This window comes from Enhydra lutris, unplaced genomic scaffold, assembly GCF_002288905.1.
Source record: "Enhydra lutris kenyoni isolate GAN:26980312 unplaced genomic scaffold, ASM228890v2 scaffoldscaffold13, whole genome shotgun sequence".
NCBI lineage: Eukaryota > Metazoa > Chordata > Mammalia > Carnivora > Mustelidae > Enhydra > Enhydra lutris.
In genome coordinates, this window is record NW_019154097.1 from 47,352,071 (window position 1) to 47,363,390 (window position 11,320).

General features: G+C 56.7%; 1 protein-coding gene across 1 annotated transcript in view; it reads left to right on the forward strand.

Moving 5' to 3' along the window:
- Positions 1-11,320, forward strand: part of LOC111145493 (serine/arginine repetitive matrix 3) — a 32,239-nt gene that overhangs the window by 17,495 nt on the left and 3,424 nt on the right. The window contains exons 9-11 of the mRNA XM_022500386.1: positions 378-482; positions 843-1,020; positions 11,197-11,317. Of these exons, the coding sequence (XP_022356094.1) occupies positions 378-482; positions 843-1,020; positions 11,197-11,317 (404 nt within the window). The remainder of the gene's footprint in view (positions 1-377; positions 483-842; positions 1,021-11,196; positions 11,318-11,320) is intronic.

The window sequence follows — 11,320 nt, forward strand, 5'->3', positions numbered from 1 at the left end:
AGAATTGAGTCCTTGTAGTTCATTTGGTCCCCGCTGCCCAGATGGAAAATTTCGGACCCAGAGAGGAAGCCAAGAGCCCCTGCGAATCAGCCACAGGCTGGGAAGTGGAACCCAGGCCTCCTGCCTCCCAGTCCAGGGTTCTTTCAAGCTCCGCCCTTGTTACGCCCCACATCCCTCCACCCTAGTCACAAGAGCACCGGCTGAGGGGTCAGTGAGGTCTTGGGGACCTGGGCTGTCTAGACAAAAAGGCGCCTTTTCCTAATTCCCACAAATGACCCATCTGGACTAGGGGCCTATCTCTGTAGGAGACTAAAGGGGCTGGGGTCCCCCTTGGGGAGGTCAGGCAGAACTTAGGTACTGGCTGGTTTCTCTCCCAGGCCACACGGGGAGTCCCCAGGTCGGAGGTCCAATCGCCACAGCAGCGGCAGCTCCCAGAGCCCCTCCCTCTCCTCCCGTTACAGCGATTCCAGATCGCCCAGCAGGTAGGTCCTGGGCCCCTGGGAGGAGTTCCAGAGGTGGTTCAGCTGCCTTCCTCGCAGACTGAACACTCCGTTGGGCTGGAGAGGGGGCTGGGGAAGAGGATGGTGGACGGAACAGCAGTGGGGCGGGGGGTCCTACCAGGAGTGAGCAGGTGCCCACTCACCTGGCAGTGAACGGGCAAGGCCTGCCCAGAGATGCCCCAGACACTGAACTGGAAATCGAGGCCGCGTGCAGGCTAGGGCCTTGTTCGCTAAATGCAAGGGAGAGAGCAGGTGAGGGGCTGCCCTTCGTGCAGGGGCAGCGGTTCCACTTGCAGAGGGGGCGTCCCACGCCGGCTCCCCCCGTTTCCTCTCCTCCCCAAGGCTGAGCCCCAAGCACCGAGATGACGGGCGGAAGACAGGCAGCCAGCGGTCCAGCGGGAGCCGGTCGCCCTCCCCGTCTGGCGGCAGCGGATGGGGGTCACCCCAGCAGAACGGCGGCAGCAGACAGCGGAGCGGAGCGCACGGGGGCCGCCCCGGCTCGGCGCACAGCCCGCCAGATGTACGTACGCTTCGCTTTGCAGAGGGTTCCCGCGCCGTGCGGGCTGCGCCGCGCCGGGGGAAGGGGGTGCGGCCCCGCCGGGTCGGGCGCGGTGAGCGTGTAACCGGGGAGGAAGGCGCCGCGTCCCCCTCCTGGCCCGGGGGCGGCCTGGAATGCTTGGTGGTTGCGCCCACCCGGCCCGAGTGTCCGGGGAGGGGGGCCTGCAGGCTTGGGCCACCCTTGAGCTTGGCAAACGGACGGCCAGAGGGGACTTGACCACTGGAGCTCTCTGCCGGCTGGGAACACAGCTGAGAAGAACCCAGGGTCTCCTGCCTCCCTCCCCGACAGACATATTGGGGTGGGAGGGGCGTGGACGATGCTAGGGGTCGCAGTCAGGAACCGGATTGAAGAGACAGGATCTCCCCTGGGCATCACTGAGGCCCTGAGTCTCCCTCTCCCCACCAAGCCCTCTCCCCTTCTCTGAGCACCCTCCCTCCCTCAACCCCCTCACAGCCTCACTCCCCCTCCCTCAGAGCCCTCCCCTTTCTCCGTCCCTGAGTCGCCGCTGAGCTGCATTTCTAAAGTCCCTGCTGCAAGGAAAGTCTGTCCTTTTCCCAGGGACTGCCCACGCGCAGCCAGATGTCTCAACCCTGCAGGTTCCCATGTCCCCATGTCCCATCCTTCCTAAAGCGCCTGCCAGTGTACCCATTGCTCCCTCAGAGACGCCGCGCCAACACCACTCAAAAACCGTCCCTACCCATCCTGCGGGAGGGGCACAGGGTCCTTGAGACCTACAAGCAGGTGTGGTGAAGGTAGGGGCTGGTAGAACAGACAGGCTTCTCGGGCTTTCTCAGGTGGATGGGCTGGGCTGGGGTGGGGGGTGGGGCTCTCCCGAGCCCCCAGGGAGGGCCACATCCCCTTCTGTCTATGGATCCTGGAGTTCCTGGAGTTCGGGATAGAGCCCCCTTAGGGAGAAGGGGCTGCAGTACTGGCCGCGCGGGCGTGGCTCGGGGTGGGCACGGGGGACTTGGGGGAAGCAGGCCTGCAGGTTCCCCCCCACCAGATCCAAACTGCCCCAGAGGCCTCAGCAGGGAGGGTGGGGCTGCCCCTCCCCAGACCTCAGGTCTCAGCAGCAAACATGTCCGTGTTGGTCAGTTTCATTTTGATTTTTGGCTGTTTCCTTCACTCCCTTTATTTTCTCAAACACCCTTACTCCCAAGGCCTTAGGGAGGAAAACCAAAGGCAGCTGACAAAAGGCTCTTGGTCTCAAGGTTAAATTTGAAGGACTTTACCTGTTTTGAGACTGCCCCACTTGGACAGGGTGCCAGGCTCCTGAGCTCCTAGGGACCTGGCTGGACCACATAGGGAAGATCACATCCCTGTCCCAGGATCTGCCTTGGAGGTAGGAGAGGACACACAGAGGTAGCTGAACACCAGGACAGGGACTGGTGCCACAGGCCCCAGAGATAATGACTCCATCTGGGAAAATCCAGGAGAGGGTGTACCTAGGCCCCCACCACTAAGGGCACAGAGCCAGAGCCCCAAACACCTTCTCATGAGAGCTTGCCATCCTCCTGGAAAAGCACAGAAGGCAGCCAGGGCCAATAGAGGGCTCATCCCACTTCTGGTACCGTCCATCCCTAAGCAATGGGCCACCACGGACCCTGGGTTTGTACAGACAGAACAGGCTTAGTCTCCATAGACCCCAGGAGAGAGCAGTCAAGGAAGACGGCCTAGCCTCTAGCCTTGGGGAGGATTCCGCCTCAACAGCACCCAAATCCTGACTCCCCTCCCAGAGTGGGATTCCATTTTGGCACTGCCCTGGGACTTTCCTGGGAGGCAGCACATTTTTACCCCGTTCATGAAGCATGCTCCCCAAATCCTCTCCCTGCCCTTGGGCCCTGCGAGATCTGGGACCTCAGGACATCCAGGCCTCTCACCTGCACCTCCTGGGAGGTGAGATGGGGGCGGGGGTGTTGGGGCATCATAGACTTAGCCATTCACCAAAAATGTCTTTGGGGACAAGTACTTGGGGGGAGTGGGGGTATTCTTGGATGCTACCTTAAAAAAAAAAAAAAAAAGAGAGAGAACAAACGAAAAAAAAAAAAGAAAGAAAGAAAGAAAAGCTCACCATTTTTAACCCCGTCTATGTTTTTGCTTGTTTTTTTTAGCCTCCCATTTGAACCGTGGTAATACTGTGATTCCATTTCTTGTTTAGTTGGCAAGGGAAGAGGGTGGGGAAGTTTGTGTAACTTTTCCTGTTATTTTGTTTTTATTTGTATTTTCTTTCTTTTCATTTCCTTTGGTAATGTACAGAAATGCAAACTATCTCTCTGGTTTGGTTTGGTTTTGTTTTCCTATCTTCTATGTTGTTCTAGAATTTCGCTTTTGTGCGTGTCACTGTGGGAGCCTCTCCTAATGCAGAGATGGGTTTTGAGTCTCAAGCGAACATTAATCGTATACATATCTCTATATCCTTATTCTTTTTTCCTTTGTAACCAGAATTTAAAAGGGAAGACAACTTAAAAAGTGACTCCCAGGCCAACAGTTCCTGGCAAATCTGCAGCAGCTGTCCATGCTCTCCTCCCGACCCCAGGGCATAGGTTGGAACTGCCTCAGCTTTTAAATGAACAGAAGGGGCCCAGACCATTCCACCATGTCCCTGTCTAGAAGGAACCTTGGAGGGAAGCTGGGAGACCCAGGGAGGAAGAGAGCCTTGTCCCAGGTCACCCGGGGAGCATCCCAGGGCAGTGAGCCCCTGCTTCCATCTAGTATAAGATGGCTGGGCATGACAAGGCCAGGCTGCTGAGCACCTTCTGTGCCAGGCCTCAGATCCTAGATGAGGGAGCTGTACACCCCCGAGAGAGTTTAGTTCAGGTGAAGGCTTCAAAGCCAGACCCTCCCAGGCAAGAGAACAAGTCCGTCCTCGTCTTGAGACTGAGGCCAGTGGGGTGCTGGCTCCCAGCATATTTCTGTATTGTTCTATCTCAGGCCAAGGAGAAACCCCCAAAGGGATTTCTGGGTTCTGCTATTGACTGCTCCCTGGAGCTCAGAGAGGTCAAGTGGCCAGCTCAGGTCACACAGCTTTTTAGAGGTAGACCCAAAAGGAGACTCCAGCCCTCTTACCTCAAGACCACCAGCCACGGCCAAGACGTGGAGAGAGTGGTCAATGGAAAGCACACTCTGGGAACCCTAAGTAAGGAGAGGAGGATTCCGGAGGTGGATGCTAGTTGTCTCGGCTCCTGCCTTTCCCTGGGGAACCCTCCCAGATGCTGATGGCACACGCCCAGCTCTCAGCTCCCTGGCACTGGGGCCTGCCCACATGGAGACCGGGTTATAGGTGGGCCCAGCATTCAGCAAGCCCAGCTCTATATGAGAGCTGCTTCAGCCAGTCGGGGAGCCCTGTGACTTCCCAGTTTAGGCACACATGGGCACAGAAATAGTGAGGCAGAGAGGAAAGGGGGCTGCTTGAGGTCACACAGTTTGGGACAAAGAAGTGAGATGCTGAGCCCAAGTCCCAGAAAAAGTGTGCAGGGTTTAAGGACTTAGAAGTAGGGCCCCTGCCTTGGCTCCACCTGTCCCTGGCATTGGAAGCGTCAAAGGGAAGCCTCACTATTCAGTGAAGGGGGCAGAGAAGATTCCTGAGCAAGGCCCTTAGAGACTCTCTCTGGCCTCTACCTTTGACTCAAATGTCATCACAACATGGGCAGCCTAGGGTGACCCCAAGAAGAGGTGCCCGTGGCACTGCCTGACCTGTCCCATCCCAGGCCTCCCCCCTTACCTGCCCCTGGAAAGAGCCGTGACCGCAGATGGAGGGAGGCAGTCAGGATAGGAAGGGGCATCTTGGCCTTTCTTCCAGGATGAAGCCAGAAGGCAGGAGGGATGTGTTTTCCTAAAATGATGCAGAAGCCCTGGGAAAGTGGTAGGCCTGAGGCAGGATCTGGCCTCCAACCGAATCTGTGGTTGCCTTCCCTTTTAAATGTACCAACACCTTCACTCCATCTATCCACTCTGCCTTGTTGAAACAGCTTTTCTCTCCTTTTCCCATCTGGGCCTACCTCTCTCTATTCCCTGCCTGTCTGTCTTTCCTTCTGCCCCACCCCCCTTTGTGTCTCTCTGTCTCTGTCTCTCTTTCTCTCCATCTCTCTCCCCAACATGGGCCTCTCTCCCCACGCTGCCAGCCCCTCTCCTTGGCCCACCCTCTGGTTCTGCTTCCATCAGCTGCTTCCTGCATGCCTTCTGGAGGTTTTCTGTTGTTTAAAGAGTTAAGGAAAGCTTGGCTTATTGGAGCCTGTGGGTTAAAAAAAAAAAAAAAAAAAAAAAAAGGAAAAAAAAGGGGGGGCAAACAGAACTGCTGGGCAGGAGCCCCCTCCCATCCCTGGGACTAGACCAGAAGCTACAGTGGCGACACAGGTGCTGGTTCCCGAGGGGGAGCGCAGCTTAGAGTCACTGTCTCTCCCCCCCTTCTGCATTCCCAATGCGGAGACCTTCTTTTCTTTTTTATTATTGCATTCCTGTCCCTGACCACTGAGAAGGTAGGTATCCCGGCTCAGCTGTGCGCCCGCTCGCTCCCATCTCCAGATAAGCCCTGCCACTCTGCTTGGTTTGAATGTGGTTTTCTCTCTCTTTCTCTCTTGATCTCGCTCTGGTTGGTTTTCTCCCCCTCTCCCTTTTCTTTCTTTATTTTAGTGACTACTCATTTGTAAACTTGCATTTTCTCCAAATGAGCTACAAAGCTGTGTTTCCTGGTTTGTCATTTGGTTTTCTTGACTACCCGCCCCCCCCCCACAATTTCTCTGGTTCATTCTCCCCTCCCTCCTCCCGTCCACCTGCCCTGTTCCTTCTTCTTCCTCTCCCACCCCAGCCCCCTCTGCCCCCTCTCTTTCTCATTTTGTTGTCCGAATGCATTTCTGTGTGGTTAGCATTCCAAGTTCGTGTTCCCTTCCTGAACTGTATGCTGCGGTTGAGCCGATCTGATTTCTGTTGTCTGGAGTAGCTGCTAAGCCCCCCGCCCCTCACCCCTGCCAGCCCCTGGGGCCCATTTGGGCAGTAAGCAGTGGTGGAGGCACCTGTGCCAGGCCTCTTGGCCTCCAGATCCTGGAAGATGTTCTGGCTGAGGCCGAGCCTGAGGAAAGAGCCCTGCCTGCCCCTCCCCTTCTCCAGGGCCTGCTGGGCTCCCAGGGGTCCTGTCCTGGTGGCAGGTGGAACTTTAGGGTGGGAGCTACAGGCTCTGGGGCAGCAGCTGGCCTTAGGGCTGAACCTCCCAGCTCCATCTTTTGGGTGCAATGGTAGTTGAACGTCAGGGGGCAAGTGAGTTGGCACTGGACTTAGAGGGCCTACTTAGCAAAGTTTCTGCAGGGCAATTTGGGGAATGGAGGGGACTCTTAGCTCACCCTCCCCCTGCCTGGACCACTACCCACCCCAGACAGGGGTTCCCTCAACTCCCCCCACCCCAGCATCTTTCTGTCTTCTGAATTGGAGCTTTATGTGCAGAGAAGGAGTCAGAAAGGACAGTCAGTAGGGGCTAAGTTTCCCCCAAAGTGTTGGAGCAGAACTGAGCCTAGGTCCTGAGACTTGCAGCTCCCAGCCCAGTGCTCATGCAGCCACATTGAGGGTGCAGGTTAGGAGTAGGTCCTCAGGGGACTGACCTCCCCATCCCTGCTCTTTGAGCTGTTTCCTGTCCCATCTGGGAGTAGCCACAGAAGTCTGACATCCCAGCCCTTGTGAGGCTTTGGTGGGCCTCCATCCTCAGCTTGGGAAAGAGAAGGTCTGGCTCTTTGTCCTCTCCTCCCCCGATGCTGGCCCCAAGGGCAGGTGGTGAGGAGCCTCCCCCACTCAGAACATTCCTCATCTGTGAGGGGGGGTTGGGAGGGCAGACAGGAAGTTGTTCAGGGAAGGAGAAATTGCCTTTGGTCCCACAGGGAGACTCTGTCCCAGCCTGATGGGAGGAGTAGAAGCCCCATCTTCCGGGAGGACCTGATGTGACCAGGGACCCAGAAATGGGATTGTCAAATGCTGAGTTAGGGGGTGTCGTTGTCTGAGCCCTGGTGGGGAGCAAGGGTAAAGCATCCCAGATGCTCAGTGTTCCTGTCCTTAAAAATACCAGGATTGGGCTAGCGTACCATCTCTTGCTACTCTTTTCCATTGTCTTTTCCCCTCAGAGATTTCTTACATAAGCAAAAGAGAAGATAGCAGATAGCAAGGAGCAGAGAGGCTTCTGGAAGCCAGCCTCAAAGATAGGCAAGGTCCTGTGCGCTCATTTATTCATTCGTTTGCCCACACACTAAGCCAGCAGTTGCTGAGCACACCTCTGTGCCTGGGTGTCCATGCCTGGCGAGGGGCAGGCTGACCGGGGTTTGAGGCCCCCACCTGCCAGGCTAGAGGACTGACAAAAATGACTCAGAACAATTAGAGAGAAAAGCTGAACCGTGGATGGGAAGCTCTGCTCACAGCCTGCCCTAACACAGCCTGGCACAGTCCCTATTGAAAGAAACCGCAAGGGTCTGTGGGATCATAGAGGAAAGACCTGACTCAGGGTGAGGGTCAGGGGAGGCTTCCTGGAGGAGGTGGTCTTGAGCTGAGGACCCATAGGCATTAGCCAGGCTGTGAGGGGGTGGAGGATGAGGGAAGGGAAGGGGACGAGGGGACAGGAGTCAGAAAGAGCAGGTTTCTGGAGTAGATGTTTGGAGGTCCCTGGCCACAACAGTCCTGTCTAGCTACGAAACCCTGTGGTATTTTGAACTTGGATCTTCCTCAGTTCCTGGGAAGAACGAGACCCGGCCAAGCTGAGGATGAGGCTCACCCTCCAACGGGATCATGGTGACCCTTTCTCCAAGAAGGGATGGGTGATAAGGGTGTGAGATCGACCCTAGGAATCTTCCACCAGGGAAGGCACCGTCTGCCACCCTGCCCAGCAGCACCTTCCTCCTGTCCTCCACCATCCTGGCACATGGGGGTGCCCAGACCTTCTAGCACTGGTCTGACTCTGTACCCCTGTGAGGGGACTGTCAGTCACTGATGCTCTCTAAAGAACCTCTGAATGCCTATTCAGACCCACCCACCAAAGACCCCAATTATCCCCAATTTACCAATGGGGAAACTGACCCCCAAGGGTTAGAGACCCCCAAGAGTTAGGTTGCTTCCTTGAGGACTCACAGCAGACTCACATCAGGGCTGATTTCAGGGTGTTCCACTTTGCCAGTTACTATCATCTGAAGCTATGGTATTGCCTTGGAGGAGGGGGGAGGGTTTGACTTCAAAGCACGCCAGGCAGGAAGCGTCCAGAGGAGCCCAGGGCGCCTGGTGCAGAGGGTAGTAACATGATGGGGGTGGGGGCTGGGGGGTGGCGGGCATCCACCCAACCCAGACCAATTTTGTTCCTAACATTCCCACCACACTCTCAGCCCAACGGTGGGAAGGAGAGAGGACTCCCACGGTGTCCATGGGAAGAAATACCAAGGCCTTTGGTCTCCTTTACCAGCTGCTGGCCTCTCTCCTGGAGTCAGAGGAGGAGGTGCAAATCCAGAGTCTAGGTCGGAGCCAGGGTTCACAGCCAGGCCCTGACCCCCAGTTTAATATTCTGCCTGCTTTCCTTGCTACGCACCACCATAGCAAGGGCTTCTTAAAGGCTGGGTCGTGTTTCCTGGGTATGTAAGGGTCACTATGCCTTGGCTCCCAGGGGTCCCACTCCCCCACCTAGTATCTGTTCACTTTACACTCTCGGACAACTCAGGAGATAGAACTTGGAAATTTGAAGAGCCTGGAGATTTCTCTCTCATTTGCTTCCCCTGGAGGGAACAGGATGCTGTATAACAGAACCTAGCCCTGGGGGCTTGGGAGCCGTAGGCACAGGCCACCTGCTGGGGTGGAGGGGATATGGGTCAGGGGAGCCAAGGGTCTCCTGGTGAGGTCTGTTGAGAATGGAACTGCCATCTCACAGGGGCCATGGCTAGTCAGCCCAATTCCCGTGTCTCCTAGCCTAGAATGAGGGATGAGCTGGTGATCAGGAGAGTTCGGGGTACTCAGGGGGGCATCTCAGTACCCAGCGATATCCACTCTGCCCCAGAGCGAGACCCCAGGCTCTCCCAGGAGGCCTTCATGGCCCCTTTGACTCTGGACAGCTGCCGCACCTGCTATGGCCAGTGTTCATTGGCTGCTTCAGCTGCCAATCATGAGCTGGCTGTGCCTTTCTACCAATGGGAATGACTTCTTGGCTCTGCCTCCAAGCCCTGGCTGGCTGGATGCTTGCAGAGAAAGGCCTGGGCACCACCCTGCCTCTTGCGTGAAGCGGGGACCATGCCAAGGAAGCCGTGCTCCTTCCAGTCTCGGCAGCAAGATGCCCTGAGGGATGATAGTTGTTCTCCCATCCAAAGAGCCTGCCAAAAAAGCTTGGCCCAGACCCTGCCCCTCTTCTAGGATGACCTGGTTTGGCCCCCGACCCTTGTAAAGGCACTTATTCCTTCCTCAGCAGAAGGCATTGAGGCCCTCCTAGAAGCCCAGTTCTGTGACCAAAACCAAGGTTACAGAGCTGAACCCAACGTAATAATCTGCTGGGGAGTGCTCAAAGTCAAGTTGGTGCCCGTGATTGGGGGTGGGGCAGGGGTGGGGGACCGACTTCTAAAACAGAGGAGTGTAATCATCTGTTACCAGAGGGAAACCCAAGGACAGGAGGAGGGGTCAGTTCTGTGAAGGGAGGAGGATGGAGAGGGTGGTCAGGGGTGCACAGAGAATCCTGGAATATTTTCTCTGGAAGGGACCTCAGGAAGCAAAGCCTAGCCCTCTCATTTTGTGAATGGGGAAACTGAGGCCCAGGGTGGGGAGGTGACGTAGCCAGGGTCACTCAGTGAGGTAGTGGCAGGCTCTCAGACCCCTGGTGGCCAGCCAGGGACCTTTTGATGGTACCAGGCTCCCTTTCTGGTTTTCTGAATCCCAACCCTTGTGTCCTAACTGCACTTTTGGAAAAACATTTGACATCTCTATCCAGCAGTCACCCCAGAGGTGCCTGCTCAGGCCCGAGGAGCCGGGCGCTGCCAGTCCTTCTCCTCTCGGCCTAGAATGGGGTGGTTGCGTTTTTCTCTCTCTCTCTCTCTCTATCTCTTGCATTTTTGTGAATCTAATGATGAACTTACGCTACCACACTTTTCCCTTCTCTTACACATCTTACCTACTAAAGGAGGAAGTGCCACTTTATTGGTAAGTGGACGTTAACCAAGAGGGACTTAAAAAAAAAAAAAAAGAAATTAAAAAAAAAAAAAAAGGAAAAGAAAAGAGAGAAACAGAAAGACAGTCGGGTGCTACTGACAGTTCCACAGGTCTCTGCAGGGCCGGAAAACAAAGAAAGAAAAATGTTAACAGAAAAAAATGTCAGTTCCCCAGGAGTTCAGACATTGTTTTTGATTTTGGTATCTAATGACATTTGTGGATTTTGGTTTTGTTTTGTTTTTATTTTATTTTTTCTGTTTTTCCTCCCTTTCTTCGGTTCAGTTTTGAGTTCAGTTGTCCCGCCCCGCCCCCACCCCATCTGTGTGCCGTGTGCCCCTTCCATCCCCTCACCCACCCCCACGCGCTGGGGGGCCTGGCCTGGGGGGGCTGGCCCTGGCTCGGCCTCCCGGTGCCCTCCCTCTCTCTACTCTCTGCCGGGATCGTCCGTCCCATCGGGGGGCCAATGCCAGCCCCCGTGCCCGTCCTGGAGCCCCCTCCGTTTCAGCCCCCCTCCCCCCACCGCTCCGTCCCTCTTGTGTTTTGCATGCCGAGAACCTTGCATGAGCTGCACTGTTGAGGCCAGAAGGTGGACACTCAGGAGAGGCAGAGGCAGGGCAGGCGCGGGGAACCGTTTGTGCGATGCTCCGGGACTGGCAGCCCCCGGCCTGGGCCCGGTGAAAGCCCCCTCTCCTTCTCTCCCCCCACCCCACCCGCCCGCTCTCTCGCCCTCGACATCGCTCCTTCTCTTGGTCTGTCCTCTCTGTCTCTCCTCTTTCCCTCTCTCTGCCCGCCTCCGTCTCTTCTCCCTGCTTCTCTGACTCCCCCCTGCTCTGTCTCCTCCGGCTGTCCCTCTCCCTCTGTCTCTCTCTCTCTCTGCTCTGGACTCTCGGCCCCTCGCTTCTCTGTCTCTGCGGGCGTCTCTCTCGCCCCGTCTCTGTCTGTGCCTCCGTCCCCTCTCCACCCCCTCCGTGCCCTCTCTGCCTCTCTCCCCGTCAGAAGCCCAGCTCGCCCTCGCCCAGGGCCCGCGACCAGGCGGAGGCCGGCGCAGCCACGCCGCCCGCGCGGGGCAAGGAGAGCCCGAGCCCGCGCTCGGCGCCGTCGTCTCAGGGCAGAGGAGGCC